Raw genomic sequence first — 23,051 nt, 5'->3', positions numbered from 1 at the left:
CATCTACATCGACTATTTGGAAAAGGGCCAGACGATCACTGGATAATATTATGCGTCATTATTAGGTCAGCAGAAAGAAAAAATCAGAGAAAAACGTCCTCCTGTGAACAAAAAAAAATGCCTCTTTCTTCAAGACAATGCTCGAGTTCACACGTGTGCAGTTTCGATGGCAAAAATGAACGATCTAAAGTTCGAATTAATTGACTATCCACCATATTCGCCAGATTTGGCTCCCAGTGACTTTTCCTTATTTTCTAACCTCAAAAAATGGCTTGCCAGACAACGATTCACGTCGAATGAAGAAGTCATCACCGAAACAAATGCCTATTTTGAGGGTTTTCAGAAATCATATTTTTCTGATGGCTTAAAAAAACTGGAAGGCCTTTAATCTAAATTCATCTTCTTTAAATAGTTAAATACGTTACTATTTTTTCTTGCATCTCTTCTTTTGTCATTTTTAAATTTTGTTATTGTTTGATTTATACATTTTCTAAACTGCCAGACGGGGTCCCACCTCATTGGCGCAATAAACGAACTAATCTAATCTAATCTCTCTCTCTCTCTCTCTCTCTCTCTCTCTCTCTCTCTCTCTCTCGTCTGTTTATCTCATTCGCGATGCCAGAGTGACCGAGGTAAGCAGGCGCTTATTCTGATGATTCTCTTGGCTATCTTCTTTTTTTCCTCCTCCATCTTCTAGTTGCTCTGCCAATGTCCACGACACCTCGCGAAGTAAAACCAAACGTAAGTGTGTCTCACAGTTCAATATATAAACTGTGAAAACTGTGTAATTATAATCCAAATTTTCAATAATTTAATGTAAATAACTAATTTTATGAATTAAACCAAATTAATAAATATTTCAGAAGTTAATGATATATTGATAAGTTTTTATTGATTAATTTTTTTATATAAAAAATTATACCTACTAAAATTCCTGTTTAAATATCTAAGATGTAATAGGTTTCAATGTTATCAATGTTTGTTAAATTAGTAAAAAATATAGTATGAGCGACTTTTTTCATTTTCGCAGGCATTTTTTAGTATTTATACTCCAAGCAAGAAAAACATTTCCGGAAGCTGTATTATTGTAAAAAAATTCCGCAATTTCCTATATCTCAAAATGTGCATTTTTTGTAGATTTATTCATACGGACAAATCCTCCGTCATAACTCTTAACTCGATCTATATTTTATGTAGAACTTTGAACGTTCAATATGTTACAAGTAGAACGGTGTAACTTGGCTCTATATCATGACAAATGATATTATAATAATAATATTAGTAATTTTATCAAGAGTTCATCAATTTAATGTAATTTAATGTGTTAATGATAAAATTTGAATTTTTCTAATAACTATTTTAGTAAAACTTTAGTAAAACTTTGAAATAAGATTTTATGTCTACAGTAACACGCTTTATTATTTATTTTTATCTTGTATTTATGTCTTCCATATATTTGATAAAAATATTTTATAGATCTTATCTTAGAATAGTTATATGTAATGTACTTTTCTTTCTTAAAAAAGGCATTAATTTGTTTTTATAATTACAGATAAGATTACAAAGTTCAAGATATCAAGTTGGTTTGGATAAACAAGGATCTAGTACTTACAGAAACTTACTAACAAAATTGCCATCTGGAAAGGCATCATTAGAGTTGGCTTATGAATCTATAGAATCTAAAATGAAAGAAATCGTACACTACGTTGAACAGTGGTTAAGATATCAGTCGTTGTGGGATTTGCAGCCAGATAATTTATACGGAAAGTTAAATGATGATATCACAGCGTGGATGAAATGTTTGAATGATATAAAAAAAACGAGAACAACTTTTGATACTTCAGATACTAGAAAAGAATTTGGCCCAGTAATTATTGACTTCGCTAAAGTTCAAAGTAAAGTATCTCTTAAATACGACTCATGGCATAAAGAAACATTAGGAAAATTCGGTACACTTCTTGGTAATGAAATGACCAGTTTTCATGCCCAAGTTTCAAGATCAAGAAGTGATTTAGAGCAACATTCTATTGATACCGCAACTACATCAGATGCTGTTAGTTTTATAACTTATGTTCAATCTTTGAAACGGAAAATGAAAATATGGGAAAAACAAGTAGAAATTTACAAAGAAGGTCAAAGAATTTTAGAACGTCAAAGATTCCAGTTCCCTGTACAGTGGTTGCATGTTGATAACATTGAAGGTGAATGGGGAGCTTTTAATGAAATAATTAAAAGAAAAGATACATCTATCCAAACACAGGTTGCATCATTGCAATTCAAAATAGTGACTGAAGATAAAGCTATTGAAACTAGAACTACCGATTTTTTTAATGATTGGGAACAAAGTAAACCTGTAGAAGGTCATTTGCGACCAGATGATGCACTACAGCAATTGCAAATTTTTGAAAATAAGTTCGCACGACTTAAGGAAGAACGAGATAATGTTGCTAAAGCTAAAGAAGCATTGGAACTTCTAGAGCCTGGTACAGCTTCTTTGAATGAAGATCGCATGCAAGTAGTTTTCGAAGAACTTCAAGATTTGAAAGGTGTCTGGTCTGAACTTTCTAAAATTTGGGCTGAAATTGATGAAACACGAGAGAAACCATGGTTATCTATCCAACCTCGAAAACTTCGTCTGCAATTAGACACAATGCTTTCTCAATTGAAAGAATTACCAGCAAGACTTAGGCAATATTCTTCTTATGAGTATGTTAAAAAAACATTGCAAAATTATACAAAAGTAAATATGTTAATTGTTGAATTAAAATCAGATGCACTGAAAGAAAGACACTGGAAATTACTAATGAAACAATTAAAAGTTAACTGGTTACTGAGTGAGCTTACTTTAGGTCAGCTGTGGGATGTCAATTTACAAAAGAATGAAGGCACTGTAAAAGATATTATTTTAGTAGCTCAAGGTGAAATGGCATTGGAAGAATTTTTAAAACAAGTTAGAGAATCATGGCAAAACTATGAATTAGAATTAATAAATTATCAGAACAAATGTCGTCTCATAAGAGGATGGGATGACTTATTTAATAAAGTTAAAGAACATATCAATTCTGTAGCTGCAATGAAATTATCTCCTTATTACAAAGTGTTTGAAGAAGAAGCTCTAACTTGGGAAGAAAAGCTCAATAGAATAAATTCACTTTTTGACATTTGGATTGATGTCCAACGAAGATGGGTTTATTTAGAAGGTATTTTCTCAGGCAGTGCTGATATTAAAACTCTTTTACCAGTAGAAACTTCTAGATTCCAAAGTATTAGCACTGAATTTCTAGGGTTAATGAAAAAAGTTTCTAAATCTCCAATGGTGATGGATATTTTAAATATACCCGGTGTCCAACGATCTCTTGAACGTCTTGCTGATCTGTTGGGGAAAATACAAAAAGCATTAGGAGAGTATTTAGAAAGGGAAAGAACATCTTTTCCTAGATTTTACTTTGTTGGTGATGAAGATCTATTAGAAATAATTGGAAATAGTAAAAATATTGCTCGACTTCAGAAACATTTCAAAAAAATGTTTGCAGGCGTTGCCTCCATTTTACTGAATGAAGATAATACTACCATTACTGGAGTTGCTTCAAGAGAAGGAGAGGAAGTTATTTTTAAAAATCCGGTATCAACAACAGATCATCCAAAAATTAATGAATGGTTGACTTTTGTAGAGAGAGAAATGCGTCTTACATTAGCATCTAACCTTGCACATGCAGTGCAAGACATAAAAACATTAAAAAATGATAATATCAATTCCCAGGCACTCATGTGTTGGTGCGATCGATATCAAGCGCAAATCATTATTCTTGCTGTTCAAATACTTTGGTCAGAAGATATTGAATCTGCTTTACAGGAATCTCAAGATAATTCTATAAGAGATCCTCTAGATCGAGTGCTCCTTCAAGTAGAAAGTACTTTAAATATTTTAGCGGACTCTGTACTTCAAGAACAACCACCATTAAGAAGGAAAAAACTTGAACATATGATAAATGAATTCGTCCATAAGCGTACAGTTACTAGAAGACTAATTTATAACAATATAACTAATCCTAAAGCTTTTGAATGGCTTTCAGAAATGCGATTTTATTTTGATCCCAAAAAAGAAGACGTATTGCAACAACTTACAATACATATGGCTAATTCGAAATTTTTTTACGGATTTGAATATTTGGGAGTGCAAGATCGACTTGTTCAAACGCCTTTGACAGATAGATGTTATTTAACCATGACTCAAGCCTTAGAATCTCGTTTGGGCGGATCGCCATTTGGACCGGCCGGAACAGGAAAAACTGAATCAGTTAAAGCTCTAGGACATCAATTGGGTAGATTCGTACTAGTCTTCAATTGCGATGAAACTTTTGATTTTCAGGTAAGAATTTCAATTGTTATATGAAGAAATGAGTTAATTATATGTATGTATGTATTTATGTATATATGTATGTATGTATGTATGTATGTATGTATGTATGTATGTATGTTTTTTTTTTTTTTTTTTTTTTTTTATTAAAGAGAGTTGGAGAATGCTTTATGCACGTAACGGCCTTCCGGCTCGTCCTGTGTGGGAATCCCTAAGCATGGTATACCCACTAAACTCCCATCTCTCTATGTCTTGCCTGTATCCCCCGCGGGAACCGCCGCTAGGCATTACTTCGCGGGGGGGCTTCTCCTATATTAGCCTTGTCTTCTTCATTACCTTTCGGCTGTGTCGTTTTCTTCGATCTTCATCGTCTTCGGCTATGTTAGCCTCGTCTTCTTCTTACGGCATCGATTTACACGTCTTCTTCCAACGGCATCGTCCGGTCGTCTTCTTCTATCGGCATCGTCCGGTCATCCTCTGGACAGACTCCACCTCGACACCTACGTTCCTCTGCATCGGGTGAGGGAGTCTGGGCTCAACCCAATGTCCTTTACTCTCCCGCAAAGGCAGGGGAGCCCTTAGGATAGGCTGGCGCCTTGTTATCCTATGGACATAGGTGACCCCAGATCCTACGTTCCTCTGCATCGGATGGGGTGACCGCGCTCTACCAACTACTCTGTGGTAGTTTAGGAGCGCTTTTTAGTCCCATAGTCTGGCACCTCGTTCTATCTATGCATGATAGACCTGTCGCGTCTTCTCTCTTCCTCCTTTCTTACTTCGGTCAGCCGGTTTACCACTGACGTGGCAAAGGTCACTACCGTTTCCTATCCCTCTGGCGAGCCGAGCAGGCAAGCTCCGAGCCCTTCGGGACTCATTGGATCATTCCACTCCGTGCGGAAATGCATCCGTTCTTCAGCGAAGCGGGGACACACAAATAGGACATGTTCTACGTCCTCGTCAGTGCCTGGACAGGCTGGGCATTCGGCACTCGCATAGACACCGATGCATTGGAGATAACTGCGGAAGCAGCCATGACCGGTGAGCACCTGTGTCAGTTGGAAGGTGAGGTGTCCGTGGCGCCTGCCTGTCCACTTGTCAATGTTCGGGATGATGCGATGAGTCCAGCGACCTTTCACTGCGTTGTCCCATTTTCTCTGCCATTCTCGCATTAAATTTTGCGTCCACCGTTTGCTGTGGACATGTCTATCAGCATTGTTCTCTTCGTTACGACCTCCTTCACGGTATATTTCTGCTCTGTCGCATGCTAGTAGGTCGATAGGCGCTATTCCAGCGATTACCGAGACTGCAATGTCCGATACAGTTCGGTATGCACGGGCAACTCGTAGCGCTGCTGCTCTGCAGGCTCTTCGACACGTCCCTCCGTAGCTTGCATTATTTCTTAGCGCATCTGCCCATATAGGAGCTCCGTAGAGAATTACCGAGCTTACAACCGACGATAGGAGGGTTCTGCGTGGTTGCTTTGGTCCCCCGACGTTTGGCATGATACCTGCCAACGCCCTAGCAACGTTAGTGGCTTTGACACCTGTTTTCGAGAGGTGTTCCTTAAACGATAGCCGCGCATCTAGTATAACTCCCAGGTACCTCACCGTGTCAGTCGACTGTACTCGCTTATTTTCCACCGTGAATGTGGCATACTTCCGAGCTTTCGTGCGGGAGATGAGCACCGCTTCCGTCTTTTCCGCAGCGAGACTGAGCCCATGCTCTTTTAGCCATCGGGCCACCACCTCGATGGAGGCGTTTCCTATATATTCTATTTCCTCAACGCTCTTTGCCGTGACCACTAGTGCTACATCATCGGCAAAAGCTATTATCTCTGTTCCCCTTGGGAACTGCTGTCTTATTAGACCGTCATATAGGACGTTCCATAGCAAGGGGCCAAGCACCGATCCCTGCGGCACTCCTCCCGTGATGTTGTATGAGTGTGTGCCATCGTCGGTGTTATAGTGCAGGATTCGGTTGCTTAAGTAGCTCGATAGGGCTCTACGCAAATACAGCGGCACCCTCAGTCCTTCCATGGCTGTCATAATGATGTCCCATCTTGCCGAGTTGAACGCATTTCGGATGTCTAATGCGATCACAGCGCACATGCGTCTTGCGCTCCGTCCTCCGCTAATGGCATCTTTGGCCAGGTCCACAACTCGACCAATAGCGCCTAAGGTTGAACGGCCTTTTCTGAAGCCGAACTGGTTTCCTGACAGGTCCCCCGCTTCGGCTATAACTGCCTCCAATCTGGCATGGATTACTCTTTCCAGCAGTTTTCCTATAATGTCCAACATGCACAGTGGTCTGTAGGACGAAGGCTGCTCGGGAGGCTTATTTCCCTTGGATAGCAGGACCAGTCTTTGCAGCTTCCACGAGTTTGGGAAATGTCCTTCTCGCAGGCACGCACTAAATGTATCGCGAATTATTTCCGGGGCATTCAGTGCTGCCGTCTTGATCGCAATTCCCGGTATCCCATCCGGCCCTGGCGCTTTCCGGGTTCGAATTTTCTTCGCGGCTACTATCAGTTCTGCTTGGGTTACTTCTGTAAACTCGGTTTCATCGTCTCTTTCCATTAGGCCTGTTTGTTCTGGTCTCTCCCGATGTCTTGGGAACAGATGTCGCACTACTCTGTCGAGGAATAATGGGCAAGATGGTGGTGCGCCACTCCTGGGCTTGATCTTGCGCATGACCGTTTTATACGGCCGGCCCCAGGGGTCCTTATCTACTTCCTCGCAGAAGTCTCGCCAGCACTGTCTCTTAGCTGCTTTGATGGTGACCTTGAGCAGTGATCGCAGCTCCTCATATTTTTCTGTCAGAGCCTGGAAGTTGGGCTTGTTCCGTGCTCTTTGATGGCGCCTTCTGGCTGTGAGACATTTATGTCTCAGGCTTGCGATGTCCTCGTTCCACCAATATACCGGTAGTCGACCTCTTGCGTTATTTTTTGCTGCCATGGATGCATCACATGCAGTTTTCAGAGCACGTGTGAGACCCTGCGCCTTTTCCTCCGCGGTTCCGGACACTGATGTTCCTTCGAGGGAGTAGAGAAATGACTCTCTGTCGAAGGTATTTGGTGCCCATCTCCTCTTGTTTTCCGTTGTTCTGATGGATACCGCTGGTTTGGTCAACTGGAGCCGGTACGTTATGGCTTGATGGTCACTGCCCGTGTACCGATCGGTGACTCTCCAGTTGAGCTCCTCCGTCAATAGTTTGGCATCTATGAAGGTAACATCCACTATGGACGATTTCCCCGCCTTGGAATAGGTCGGGATCGTTCCTCTATTAGCTACCTCGAGCTCCAATACTCCAAACGCCTCTAGAAGTGCATGCCCGCGAGCATTTGTTTTCGCGCTTCCCCAGTTTACGGCCCATGCATTAAAATCGCCTGCGATGACTACCGGTAGGCGTGATGTCATTGCGCTGGTAACAATGTCATCCAAGGATTTCTTAAACTCGCTTATCTCTTCGCTAGGTGGGAGATAGCAACTATATAGACGCATGCCAGCCACTTCTATCCACGTAAAGTTTGAGGTTGGATCGATCATTCTTGCCGATACGTGTAGGTGTCCGCATACCCAGACAGCCGCCCTACCAGTCGCATCTTTCACCCAGTTCGGCTCATCGAGATCACGGTACTTTTCGCTAACTATGACGATGTCGGCCCTTTCCTCCCTTACCAACTAGTGCAGCAGGTCTTGAGCCGCTGCACAGTGGTTGATTTGGAGTACTTTAGTCATTTTTAGCGTGAGGTCCCTCCGTCTTTGCTTCCGTACAGTCCGCTGCCTTATGCCCCTCCTTTCTGCACCTGAAACAATGCTTGGAGCGGTCTTCATCACTTTTGCAGGCCCTATGCGATGTGACCATTCTCCAGGCACCGGTAGCATCTTTGTGTCGGTGTGAAAGGCTGAACTCTACAATTCACCCATCCTATTCTCAGCTTCCCGTTTTCAAGTAGCTTTCTGGCCGCTGCTACCGGGAGCTGGATATGTGCCGCTTGTGTGCCGTTGTACAGTCCTCTGATTTTTATGCTGCTACTCGCAGCTGCCTCTGGTCCGATAACTGCAGCTACAGCTTCTATCACTTCCTCAGGTGTGGTTGTGTCATCCATGTCTTTGATCCTGAGGGTTTCCTTATCGGTCATCAGGTGGACTTCTGCAGACTTCTGTAGGATAGCCAGAACTGTCTCTTCGATATTTGGAGACGCCGTCCCTGGTTTCCCCAGTTCAAGGAGTAACTCTCCTGCTCTGGTGCGCCGTATTCGCGTAACTCGTTCTCCTATCTCCTTCATGTTTGGTGCTGCCTTGACCTTTCTCAGAATGTCGGCATACGACGTCCCGTCCAGTGCCTTGATCTTAATGGCTTCTGGGCGAGGTTTTCTTCGACTGGTCTTTCGGTGTTCTGACTCTGATTTTTCCTCTTCTTCTATCGTCATTATGCTGTTCCGTAGTCTTCTTCTTTTTTGTGGCTCTTCTTTTGGCTTCTGTCCACTCTTCTGTTCCGGGTTTCGACGCCCTTATTTCTTGCTCGGTTGTTTCTGCTTCGTCGGCCGGTGTCTTCTTCCCTTTCCTCGGCTTTTTGACCACTGGCGACTCTATTGGCGAATTTGGGTCCCGCTTTTTTCGCTTTTTCTCTGGTTTGGGGGACGTTTGCGTCTCTTCATCTTTTGCCGTTTTGTCGGCATTTTCCTTCGTACCACCTGCAGACCGTAGCTTTGCGTACTCATCAATAGTACTGTTTGCCCTTCTGGCCATGGTCTTTAATTCAGCGTGGAGGTTCTTTTTCTCCAGTATGAACTGCACCAGCTGTTTGACCTTCTTTTCTAAGCTCTTGAAGCATTTATCAGCTTCAAGTGCTTGCTCCTCCATATCTTCTCTCTCATTTGGTTTAGTTATATTGCTCATTTTGTTCCCACGAGTACCTAGGGAACTATCGGTCCGCTCCGACAGAGCCCCGGTTGCCGGAGTAAGGCTAATTACGAGGGAGTTTCGCCAGGTGCTCCCAAGGCTCCGTTTGAGACTCTCTGTTACCCCCGAGAGCCAACAAGGCTACATCGGCACGGGTCGCTTCACACCTTCAGCTTGGGGGTCCGTTACCCTGAACGGGGACCCTTTAACAAGGTGCTATCATCCGGGCCAGATGAGCCTTGGTTTTTTAACGAGGTTGATACTCCTCCCCCTCCTCCTTCCCTGCATTTTGAGTAGCAGGGTCCCGGGCTTGGGACCGGCGGTGGCGGAGTTATGTATGTATGTATGTATGTATGTATGTACGTATGTATGTATGTACGTATGTACGTATGTACGTATGTACGTATGTACGTATGTACGTATGTACGTATGTACGTATGTACGTATGTACGTATGTACGTATGTACGTATGTACACTGTCGCTCACGTACTTTTACCGCCCTCTGAGCAAAATTGTTCAAACTTTGAAATTTCATATGTTCCTTCAAAACTAACGTACAGATACGAGCGGCAGCGCATTTGAAAGCTCTTTCCACGAGTTTTTAAATAGTATACGTCTCGATTACAATCAAATGGTTTTTCTAATTTTTTTCAAACGATTATTCATTGATGAAAATTCCGAAGTTTTAAGTACATTGTTGATCTCTTGCCAATTCTAGGGAAAATATCGCAGGAAAATTTTAAGGATGGGATTTTCTTCCTCTTCCCAAATTCTATATAAATCACTCATTCAAAAAAAAATTTTTCATCCATTTCTCTATAATTGGAGAAAAAAATTTATATATAATTTATATAATTTATAATATAATAAGATTCTGAATCGGAAAAAAATTGAATTGCAACTATGTTTTCTGGGTTTGTGGAACTTTTATTAAAGCTACTGATATAATTTCGTGACCATATGTTCTTTGAAGTTCGATATTCACAAACGCAAGATGTTCGTAAATTTGAAAGAAAATTTATATGAAAACTATGATCTTCAAGAGCATTTATCTCCTTGCAGTGAGAACCGGAAAATTCCGATCAAGAATGCGTGGTTGCAAAGTTTGGAGGCGAATTTTCGATTTCCGATGTTTCGATAGTTTTTTACTCGAGAATGGTGGCTCTGATCGAGAAAGTGAATAGAAGAATTTCACATAGAATACGATTGTATTTTTTATTTTTCCTGAATTGTTATTTTTGAGTTTGCAGTCCGTCATCTTGGATTCGTCATTTTGAATTTTGATAAGATAATACTGAATTTGGATCTAATGGTGCTGAGAGTTCATAAAACTATTGAATAAAAAGAATTGAAGACTATATATTGTCTAAAAAACTGTGTAAGTACGCGCTGACTCATCGTGGCTGACATCTTGAAAATCAATTTTCTAAGCTAATTTTGCTAATATGCATCTAATTTATTGTCACAAGACTCAGAAAAGTCATTTTTCCCGCTAAAACTTAGATTATACTTCAAAAGTGCACATTACTGTGATTTTGCAATAATTTCAGGTTTTCGGTCGCCATTTTGGATTGGTATCAATAAAAACCAAAGTTCATCAAAGTATATTTTTGAAGCACAACTTTCGGGTCCCGCATCCTAATGGAAATTTATTAAAAAAAATCGAAAATCTACATTTAATAGTGTTCCTCCACACTTTTGGTAAAATTGTCAACCCTGAATGACAAATCAATTAAAAATAAGGAATTAAGAAAATAGTCAACACGTCATACTAGTCACGAAATAAGGCGAAAGATCATTCAACATGAATTTTATTATACAGAGTACATAGCAATTAAAAATAACAGTAATATATTCTTAATAGAAATACCTCGGCTTACTGAAATCCAATCTACCGAACTATTGCCCCACTAGAAGCGGGACTAACAAGGAAACCACCCCAACCCGACCTCACCGATTTAAATGATTTTGGGATATGTTGTAGTACTTGAAAAAAAATTAGACACGTGTTTTTTTTATCGGCCCAAAGGGCTTGTAAGAGGTGAAATCCACCCTGAAAATCAACCCTTAAAATCAGTTTTTTTAATATTTCTTAGCATCAAATGAATATTTTCCAGTAAACTCAACGTTAAAAAATTTCTTATAAAAAGGCGCTTTTAACCCTTTGCGGCATACATTTTTCAGAGAAACCAGTTTTCGTATAAATTGGTATACAAGGCTTTTTGGGATCGCTGATCACGATTCTGAACTCAGATTTTCGAAATTCAAAATAGCGGATCCAAAATGGCGGCAAAAATTTGGTGTTGCAACGGTAGTCGATTCAATTAATCGAACCGTTCGCGATTCTGATTTTCGCGCGTTAGTTCTAAGTATTGAGAGAGAGAGGGGGCGCGCGATCTTTTGAATTAGCAGTTAAGCCTCAGCTGTTACTTGTGTAGTACCGCCAAAATAGTTTAGCACAGTGTTTCACCGATTTGCCAATAAAAAGTTTACCTGGATTTTGGATACATGTGAAAGGGTGAGCGAGGAAGCAACGACAGTAGCAGCATCACAGAAACAGCAACTAAAACAACAGCTATTAAACAGCAGATTCGCGATCGAGGCAGCACAGCTGATTCTGATCTGAGGAGCACCTTTAATTTACTTCAACAATTACGGCTGATCACCGTAATTGCACCGCAGGGTAGGTGCACCTCCCTTAATTATTACGTGACAAAATACATTTAGTATTTTGTCCAACCGAGTTAGCGTTGATTTTTTTTGTATTCGCGCCAAGCGTTAGATCGCGCCAATATTCGAATCTTCTCTCTCTCTCTTTCTCACCGAAAATTATTTAATTGTAAATCCTATTCGCGTGCGTCAGTCTTTCGGCCCGACAAAGACTGTAGAGATTTTTTATTAATAAAATCTGTTAAACTTATTCGCCGATTTCGTCATATAATTTTCCTAGTAGTTTAAGCAATTGAAAAAGGCTTAGGTTTTAATTCGATTACAGCTAGGGGATTAAGTGTATTAGGAGTAAAGTCGCTTACACTTAAAACTCATCGAGTGTCACAAGGCACGTGACTTAAGGTGAGTTCAACTCCGCTTGATCGAAGACAACTAAGTTAAGTCAGCTGAGGTTAAGGCGAATACACGTATTAACATACGTGTTAACGGAGCGGCGGTTTGCTCTGCATCGTGGGAGTTTTCTTTTAAATAAATTTCTCATTTTGTAGATTAACCCCCCCCCCCGTTACAGTGTATATATTTTATTTTATTGAAAGTTGGTATAAATGGGTTTTTGGGATCGCTGATCACGATTCTGAACTCAGAATTCTGAAATTCAAAATGGCGGTCGAAATGATGGATCCAAGATGGCGGCGTAAATTCAATGTATATTTTTTATTTCACTGAAAATTTGTATACAAGGGTTTTTGGAATCGCTGATCACAGTTCTGAACTTAGTATTTTGAAATTTAAAATGGCGGATCCAAGATGGCGGCAAAAATTTGGTGTATATTTTTTATTTTATTGAAAGTTGGTATACAAGGGTTTTTGCGGTCGCTAATTATGAATCTACACTCAAATTTCCGAAATTTGTAATAACGAATCCAAGACGACAGCAAATATTGATATTTCAGTATTTCTTCTGAAAATGTGCATGTAGAGGTTTTCGGAATGGGTGATCATATTTCTTCGAAAATTTCCTTTCTTTCTGCGGAAAGTTCTGAAATTCCATATTTTTAAAAGTCAACTCCTTCCATCAATAGAGGTTGTAACAAACCGTCATCTGTTCAAATGTTGTAATTTCTGTTTGCTGGTACTCCATTAGATCCAATGCCAATTCAGTAAATCAGAGGATAAATCATTACCAAACTTACTTGACTTCAATAATCGTGAAATTATATACGTATACATAAGATTAAAAATATAGCGAGTGTTAAAAATTCTTTCAGTTATATAGCACATCGAACATTTCAAGTCATCTATTGGAGACCGATGGATAAACAATTTTAGAGCGATAAAATAGATTCGTACGGATCATTGTAGTATAATACACTAAAATCTGTTGTGAATTGCAATTTTCGTAAGAGTTTGTACCGATCCTGTAGCATTAAAAATTTTTTTTATCAAGTAGTCGAGTTTTTTTATAATAACAAATATTAACGTATCTCATACAAAATGGAAATCGCTGATATTCCTAGCGACACGGCGTCAATAGATGGACTTGTTGATTCAGACCAAGAGGAGGATGATATAAATGTAGAAACCGAAGATAAGCTTGAAGAGAATGAAGGTGACAGCGATTCAGATGAAGATCAAGGAGAACGCTCTGGCAATGAAGTATGGAAGAAAAAAGGAAAAAATAGAGATGATGATCAATTCACTGCTGATTTCGGACCAAATATCCCCGAAAACGTAAAATCTCCACTAGATATTTTTTTGTGTCTTTTTCCTGACGACATGCTGGATTTACTAGTTCAGCAAACAAATAAATATACACAGGAGAAAACTCAGGAAAAGCAATTGATCAAAAAAGAAGAGTTACTGATTTTTCTAGGAATTAATATTCTGATGGGAATAAAAAAACTGCCTTCTTATCGCGACTATTGGTCGAGTGACCCAGAGTTGAAGGATTCATAGTATATAAGCTCGCTAATGCCGGTTGTTCGTTTCGGATTCATATTAGGTAATTTGCATATATCCGACAACAGCACAGAACCTAAAAAAGGTGAGCCTAATTATGATAAATTGTATAAATTGAGACCATTGCTGGATAGACTTCAAGAAACATTCAAAACTTGCTGGAAACCAAGCAATTATCAATCTATCGATGAATCCATGATAATATTCAGAGGTCGAAGTAGCCTGAAGCAATACTTGCCAGCAAAACCAATAAAACGAGGATATAAATGTTGGATTCGTGCGGATGAGTCCAGTTACGTATGTGAATTTCAAGTTTATACTGGCAAAACCGAAAGTTCTGAGAAACAGTTAGGAGCAGGAGTTGTCAAAGATTTGACGCGTAAACTTGTTGGTAAAAATCACCATGTGTACTTTGACAATTTCTTCACTGGTGTCGATCTATTAATTTCGCTGAAAGAAGACAAAATATTTGCTTGCGGAACTGTACGTTCCAATCCTACTGGGTTACCTAAATCTGTAATGCTTGACAAACAAATGAAACATGGACAATACGATTTTCGAACGTCTGATACTGGTATTACTTGGATAAAATGGATGGATAAGAAAGGTGTTTGTTTCCTGTCAAATTACCATGATCCATCCGAAATGACAACAGTAAATCGAACACAGAAAGATGGCACACGAGTGCAGGTAGATTGTCCAGTCATGTGCTCTGATTACAACAAATACATGGGATTTGTCGATAACGCTGATCGTTTGTTATCTACATATAAAATAGATCGAAAGTCCAAAAAGTGGTGGCACAGATTATTCTGGCATTTCATTGATCTAACTATTACAAATTCATTCATCATATTTTAAAAAATAAACGCTGATAATCCTATAACATTGAAGAAGTTCAGACTACTTTTAGTGAATCGATTGGTTTCTCACAAAATTCCAACTAAAAAAGGAAGAAAGCGACAACCTACACAAACCAATCTTCACAAACCACAAGTTTCTGTTGAAAAAAGACGCTCTCTATCTGCTCATATGCCAACACCCATCGATAATTATAGGAGATGCGCTCACTGCAGTACATAAACAAAAGATGTGCGAACTAAATGGACATGTAAAACGTGCAACGTACCATTATGTTTACAAGTAGACAGAAATTGCTTTTTGAAGTATCATTCATGAATGATTGAAATGAATTAGAAAGCTAAGATAATTAAAAAATTGAAGGTGAGAAGATAAAAATATAAAAGTGAAAAAAAACAAAGAAAAAACAAAAATACAAAAAAAAATCAATCTGATCTTGGATTCACCATTTTAAATTTCGAAATTCTGGATTCAGAATCGAGATTAGCGATCCGAAAATCCCTTGAATACTAATTTTCAATAAATTACAAAATATACACCAAATTTTTATCGCCATCTTGGATCCGCCATTTTAAATTTCGGAATTCTGAGTTCAGAATCGTGATCAGCGATCCCAAAAACCCTTGTATACAAATTTTCAATGACATAAAAAATATACACTGAATTTATGCCGCCATCTTGGATCCGCCATTTTTAATTTCAAAATTCTGAGTTCAGAATCGTGATTAGCGATCCCATAGACTCCTTTGTATAAATTTTTGTAAAATTATAACTGAAAGTTTCTTCAATAATGAATTTTGTTTATAAATAGGGCTGTTTTTTCGTCTTTGTTTAACAATATTAACAAATTAATAAAGATTGTGGCACCAATTGACGTAAATTTCAATTGTATATCCTATAATCATCCTATAATCGTAAAACAAAAAAAACTCAGGGTAAATTCATCAAAAACTATTCTAAATTTGCAAAAAATGCTATGAAAACAGGTGGGAATACGTATTCCCACTGTGCCGCAAAGGGTTAAGGACATAACATTTATTCCGAAGGGTTGCAACCCCCTTTTTAATAGGGGTAATTACACTATTTTTGTACTGTTTTACGACATGTAATATAATAAATCAGCTCGAGTGATTTAAAAATCGCACTGATAATGAGAAAATACCAAAATTAAATTGACGTGTTACCCGGATTGAAAAAAAAATAGTTTAAGGGGTGTTTCACCCCCTAGAAATCACCTTCGTCAAATTATCAGCAGGTTAATCCACCTAACCCTGCGATAAACAAGTTTAGTCGTTTGTTATTTCTTGAAATAAATTAATCCTACGCATGAGCGAGCTACCTCAACTAACCAACCTGCTTCTAACCCACCAAACCCTCATAAACTACCCTTACTAAACCACATGCCGGCTAACCCTCCTAATCCTGGGAAAAATAACTTTAGTCGTTTGTTATTTCTTGAAATAATTGAATTTTACACCATAAGCGAATGATCCCAGCTGTATAACATACCTCTTATCCACCTACCCCTAACCTATTCAACCCCGACCCTTATAAACCATCCCTACTGAAACACAAGCAGGTTAAACCTCATAACCCTGGGAATCACTAGTTAAGTCGTTTGTTATTTCCTCAAATAATTTCATCCTACGCCTACGCGAGCTATTTCAACTAACCAATCTGCCTCTAACCCACCAAACCCCCATAAACCACCCTTACCCAACCAAATGTATACTAAGAGACCTAACTTTGGGAGAATTGAGTTTATCAGTTGCTTTTTCTTAAAATAATTGATTTCTACACCGTACGTGGGGTATCCCATTTTTTTTTGATAAAATATGTCTGTAGCTCAAACATAATTTATGACAAATAAAAATATGTTTAATACATTTTATTTTAATAGTACCAAACTGGCGAGAAATGTCTCTTAAAAATAAACACGAGAATAACACGAGGTCTAATTATCATTAATAGATCTATACATATATATTGTTATAACCACTACTAATTAGTGAAATAAAATACAACGATATGTAAAAGAAACTAAAACTTGTATTAGAATCGTTGAAAATAGCGTGTGTGTATAATATCAGCTCATGAACACAACTAACTAACTAATAATAATACAGATTACTTAGCAACCAAACAATCACTTAGTAACCAACAAATTGGAACGTATCGAATATACTACATTGCTCCTCCTTCATTCAAATTGTCGCCCCGACAATCTAAATAAAACAAAATACTCAGAAATCTTGACTCTTGAACCTTGAGCCTTGAATCGTAAACCTTGAACCAAGATGTCAACTTTGTCAAGCGAGTTTATTCTTCCGTTAAAGAACAGAAGTCCGTGTCTTGAAAAGCTTCAATCTTAAACCTTGAATCTTCAATCTTAAATCTTGAGTCTGTTGTGTAATGTTGTAGTGTATAACGTGTTGGATTTTTACAAGGATGGGGGATTATCTTGCTGTGGACCTCACCTTGTATATTACCTTGACATTCGTCTTATATCTCACGGGAAAAACCACAGCTCAAAATAACCGTGAGAAAGGTAAGTGTGTTACCTATCGTGGTATGTAGCTAACCTATCAATATGTACAATCTTCTTTTTGTGTTTTGGTGATTGCTGGATGCAGAAAACCACGTCGTTAATCTTTTTGACGATTCTGTAAGGTCCTACCCAAGTACTCTGAAGTTTTGGTGTTTTTTCTTTGACTTTGCGAGGGTTAAAGAACCATACTTTTTGGTTTACTGGAAAATTAACATGTCTAGCTGTCTTATCATAAGTTTTCTTTGTTCTTTGAGAAGCAATAGCGATGTTTTGTCGTACCGAATTGTGTATAGTGTTAAGTGTTGATTTTAACTGTTGTACGTAATCAGCAGTTAACAATTCTTCTCGGTTGGGAGGTGATCCTCGTAATAAATCCAACGGAAGTCGTAGATCGGCACCAGTGTACATTTCAGCTGGTGTAACGCCGGTGGTAGCATGAGTCGAGGATCTGTAAGCCAAAAGATATAAGGCAACCCACCGATCCCAATCTTTTTGATTGTCTGCGATGTATTTAGATAAATAGTCTAAAATTGTTTTGTTCTGTCTTTCTACTTGTCCATTTGATTGCGGATGTAGGGGTGTTGTTCGTGTTTTCTTAATACCTAACAGATCAGATAACTCTTTTATTAAAATAGCATCAAAATTAGTGCCTTGATCAGTATGGATTTCTAAAGGAACTCCATATCGACATACAATTTCTCGAACAAGCACTTCAGCAATAGTTTTTGTTCGCATATTAGGAAGAGGAAAAGCTTCTACCCATTTCGTAAAACAATCAGTTATAACTAACAGATACTTATTTCCTAAAGAAGAAATTGGAAAACGGCCTAAAATATCCATTTGAAGTCTTTCAAATGGTAATCCTACATTATAAATCTTCATCTGATTATGACCTTTATCAGATGGACCTTTTCTAGCAACACAAGTGGAACAAGACTTACACCAATTTTCAACATCTCTTTTATAAGAAACCCAATAAAATCTTTTACGAATCTTATCTAAGGTTTTATTTACACCAAAATGACCTCCTGACAGAGAATCGTGAGCTTCTTTCAAAACGATATTGGTAAAGTCTTTCGGTACAATCAATTGAAGAATTTTGAACTTCAAATTTGGGCTAATCCATTCTTTATATAAGATATCATCTACAACTAACAACGAATCCCATTGAGACAAGTATAATTTTATAGATTCATCCTCCGAAGAAACATCTTGCCATAAAAGTTTGATGTTATTCTTTTTACAATTTAAAATGGTCTTAATGACATTGTCCTGATGTTGACGTTTTCGCCAATCAGTTAATGAAGACTCTTCAAAACAAATACGACCTACAATACAACTGTTATTTAAGAATTTAAATTCTAATTTCGAACAATAAGTACAAGATGAACTGTTACAGGGTCTTCTCGAGAGTCCATCTGCATTACCATGCGAAATACCTTTACGATGTTAAACTTGAAAGTCATATTGATCAAGTTTTCCTATCCATCTTGCTAATTGACCATCTAAGTCCTTAAACGAAAGTAGCCATGTTAAAGCAGAATGATCAGTTCTGATGAAGAAAGGTCGACCGCATAAATAATGATGAAAGTTTTTTACAGAATCTATAACTGCTAGTAATTCGCGACGAGTTACACAATAATTTCTTTCTGCCTTAGACAAGAGGCGACTATAATAACCTATAACGACTTCTCTATTATCCTGATTTTGAGAAAGGACAGAACCTAAACCATGATTAGAAGCATCAGTATCCAACAGAAAAGGTGAATTTAACCAAGGAAAAGCTAAGATAGGTGGCGAAGACAGAGCCTTTTTCAGATTTAAAAATGCAGTTTGACATTCATCCGTCCAAACAAAAATATCTTTTCGATCTGCCAAATTGTACAAAGGTTTAGCTATAGAAGAGAAACCTTTAATGAAACGCCTATAATAAGAACACAATCCAGTAAAACTTTTAATTTGATCTTTATTTACTGGAATCGGCCATTGAGTTATCGTTTCAATTACCTTAGGATCTGTTTTCTTGCCGAATTCGGACACTATATGACCAAGATATTCTACTTCACGTTGGAAAAAATTACATTTCTTTTTATTTAATCTCAAATTTGCTTGCCGAATCCTTGAAAAAACAGTCCTAAGGTTGTCTATCATGTCATCAAATGATTTAGCCATAACCATGACATCATCTAGATAGATTAAGCAAATATCATCAAGAATATCTCGAAGAATTTTCTCCATTAGTCGCTCGAAAGTAGCGGGAGCATTGCACAACCCGAAAGCCATAACAATAAATTGCCATAAACCGTTACCAATTGAAAAAGCAATTTTTTCTCTATCTTCTTCACGGATTTTTACCTGCCAATAACCGCTTTTTAAGTCTAAAGTGGAAAACCAAGAATTTCCAGCCAGTTTGTCTAGAGTGTGATCTATTCTAGGTAAAGGATAAGAATCTTTAACTGTTTTTGAATTTAATTTACGAAAATCAACGCAAAATCTGCACGCACCATCTTTTTTCTTTTTTAACACTATCGGAGAACACCAAGAACTGGAAGATTCTTCAATAACACCTTGGTCTCGCATGTCTGAAATCATTTTATTGACTTCAGCTTTCAGATGAAATGGTATAGGACGAACCGATTGTTTAATAGGAACTGAATCTGTTAATTGAATTGTATGCTTAATAAGGTTACATTTACCTGTTACATCGTTATCTTCAAAAATATCTTGAAAATCAGTAAGAAGTTGTGAAAATTTATTCTTTTGAGAAAAATTCAACTCTTTTGATTTTTTCTCAAGTAAATCTTGTAGTTGAGCAGGAAATTCAGTACTTAATTGTATAATTCTAGAACAAATTTTTTGGTTAACGTTAGTCCTAACAGAGTTTGGAACATCAGAAAAAATGTCATTAATAGAATCTGCAATTCCGGAGTTATTCAAAAAATCGCAGCCAAGTATACAATCATCGATTATATCGGCAACAAAAACTATCATACGAACAGAATATTTACCTAAACAAATCTGAACAATAGTCTTAAATTTAATAGGAACACTTTCACCTGTAGGGTATTTCAAAGAATCCTGAATGAGAGGAATGCAAAGGCAATTTTTGTCAACAAATTTTGAATTCAAAATAGAAACATCTGAACCTGAATCAATTTTGAGTATGCAAGTCTTATTATCTACCGTGCCTTCGAATTCAAAAGTTTTAAAATTTCTAAGAACTCTACATACCCGAGGAAAAGGAGTAAATTAAGGAGCTCTTACATCAGTAGTTAAACTCGCTCCCGAAAGTCTAACAATATTCAGTTTTCCTGTTGAGATTTCGGGCAGTGTGTACGAACGTGGCCTTTTTGTTTACAAGCAAAACATTCAACGTTTTTAAGCCAATCCTTAACGTTGAAATCCTTAGCTTTTCCATTCGGAGCTTTGAAGTCAGTTTGTTTGTCTGATATATTTTGCGGTGAAGTTTGAGATGTTTTAATCTCATTTTTTTGTGAAAATGAAGTCCTATTCTGTTCCCTGATAGTTTTAATTTCTTGTGCTCGAGATAAGGCAATCTTTAATGACGTAATTTTTTCTAACTGAAGTATTTCTTTAATCCCTTTATTAAAAATACCAGTGATGAATTGAGAACAAGCTATTTTATCCTGAACTTCACTAGAACATTCCGAATAAGCTAAAGTAGCTAATCTTTCAATATCAGCAGCCAAAGTCGGAAAATCTTCTCCTAGTTTTTGACATCTGGTGTGAAAGAGTGAATAACTAATAGATTCTAAATGTTTGTCCCCGAATCTTTCTTCTAATTTCTGTATCAGTGAATGAAAAGTTATTGTTTCAGATGTCGGATAACTTCTAAGAATAGATCGAGCATCACCACGTAAGCACGAACCTAAAACTACCATCTTTTTATCATCTGTCCAACGATTAGCTTTTGAAATAAGCTCAAACTGACACAAAAATTCACAAAGTGGTGCTGAACCATCGTATGTATCGACTTTTAGAGTGTAACCTATCCCTAGATCTGTGAGTGGAATCGGTGTATTCGTTGCTGGATATGCTTGCGCGAGGTTGGGTTGAGCATGTGACAAAATACGTGTGTTTGTGAGGTTAGAAGGATAGCGACTTAGCTGGTTGACTTCCTGACGAAGTCGGTTGAACTCTCGACGAAGCTCAGAGAAGTCTGTATTACGCGCGCGCAGTTCTGTTACGAGACTCTGCTCTTGGCTGGCCTGTAGCTGTAGCGCCTTTTCAAGTTCACAGCGTTGAGCTTTTTCAGCATCCAGCTGAGCGCGCAATGTTGTCACTTCTTGAAGAAGATCATCGGACATTGCTCGCGACTCGCTCAACGACAGCAATGCCTCTTGCAGAGCCGAATTAGCGGTCGATGCAACAGCAGGAAGTACATGGTGCAGTGCAGGAGTATCTGAAGGGCCACTTAAATTCGGAAAAAATAAATTAGTACCTGTATGTTGGGTTATGTCTGTGACATCCGATTGTTGTTCGAAATGTCCTTGTGTATTAGTGGCGATATCAGAGGCAGCAGCTATTGCAGCAGCAACCGAAGCGGCATCAGCAATATTCGTCGTAATTGTATTAGCGCTTGCCGCTGCCTGCGCTCTTGTCCTCGGTGGTGTCCGGTGTGTAGACATAGTTGAGATTCAAACTTAATAGAAGAAACAAATGTCGGATCCCGGACGAGCCCCCAAAATGATATAACCACTACTAAGTAGTGAAATAAAATACAACGATATGTAAAAGAAACTAAAACTTGTATTAGAATCGTTGAAAATAGCGTGTGTGTATAATATCAGCTCATGAACACAACTAACTAACTAATAATAATACAGATTACTTAGCAACCAAACAATCACTTAGTAACCAACAAATTGGAACGTATCGAATATACTACAATATTTATATTCGTATGTAGATACATAAATATATTTACGTAAGAGTCATCGTACGCGATACTACATATATTTTGATTTTTCATAATAATTTTCATCTTTTTCTTTTTTTTATTTATTGATAAATTAAAATGTATCATTCAACGAATTCCTTACAGAAATGATAATCATCGAAAAAGTGTTTGAAACATAATGATCTTTTACACAAACCACACCGTATTATAGCAACATTTTTACATGCTTCTACTTCGCAATGTATATTGCAAGAATCTCCAAAACTAAAACCAACAGGGTTATCAGTTTTACCTGGTTTTTCAGCAATGTAGCCGCTTTTATATCAAGCGCATTTAAAAATATTTGTATATCTTGGTGAAGAAAGCTGGTTATGGACAAGAGACTGTATTTTTATGATGTTATTTCTTAAATGTAGATTCATTTCATAGTCCATCAAAATTACTTGATCTAATAAACGTCGAACGAAGTTTTTCCAGATACGAAATCCATAAACATCGAGTGGTTGGATGTTCCCTGTCGTTCCTGTGGGAATTTTTTTTATATTAACAATTTTGTTTGTCGGCATCGTTTCCCTTACAGCTTTAATCCAATGTCCACTTCAAGAGTCGAGTAAAAGTACAGGTTGAGGGCCAAACTTTGGGTAAAAAACTACTTTCATCCAAATTTTAAAATGATCTAAAATAAAAAAATGTCAAAATTTTTTTGTCACTGCATTATAATAAACAAAAATATACGATGAAACTTTTTTGAATCTATATTGTACAGTATCCAGTTTTAAGTTTTTGTTTTTTCCGCTCCTCCAAAATTCTACGGCTCTTTATTTATAATC

The 23,051-nt window shown here is 37.9% G+C and overlaps 1 protein-coding gene across 2 annotated transcripts in view; it reads left to right on the top strand.

Moving 5' to 3' along the window:
• The window catches only part of LOC131675316 (dynein heavy chain, cytoplasmic), a 995,688-nt gene that overhangs the window by 301,264 nt on the left and 671,373 nt on the right, over window positions 1-23,051 (top strand). For both annotated transcript variants that reach the window (XM_058954251.1, XM_058954250.1), the window contains exon 9: window positions 1,553-4,369. In XM_058954251.1, coding sequence (XP_058810234.1) covers window positions 1,553-4,369 — 2,817 coding nt within the window. The remainder of the gene's footprint in view (window positions 1-1,552; window positions 4,370-23,051) is intronic.

This window comes from Phymastichus coffea, unplaced genomic scaffold (assembly GCF_024137745.1).
Source record: "Phymastichus coffea isolate CEN01 unplaced genomic scaffold, Cenicafe_Pcof_1.1 PCOF00018, whole genome shotgun sequence".
In the NCBI taxonomy this organism is placed as follows: Eukaryota; Metazoa; Arthropoda; class Insecta; order Hymenoptera; family Eulophidae; genus Phymastichus; species Phymastichus coffea.
This window is presented reverse-complemented; position numbering and strand designations above follow the sequence as displayed.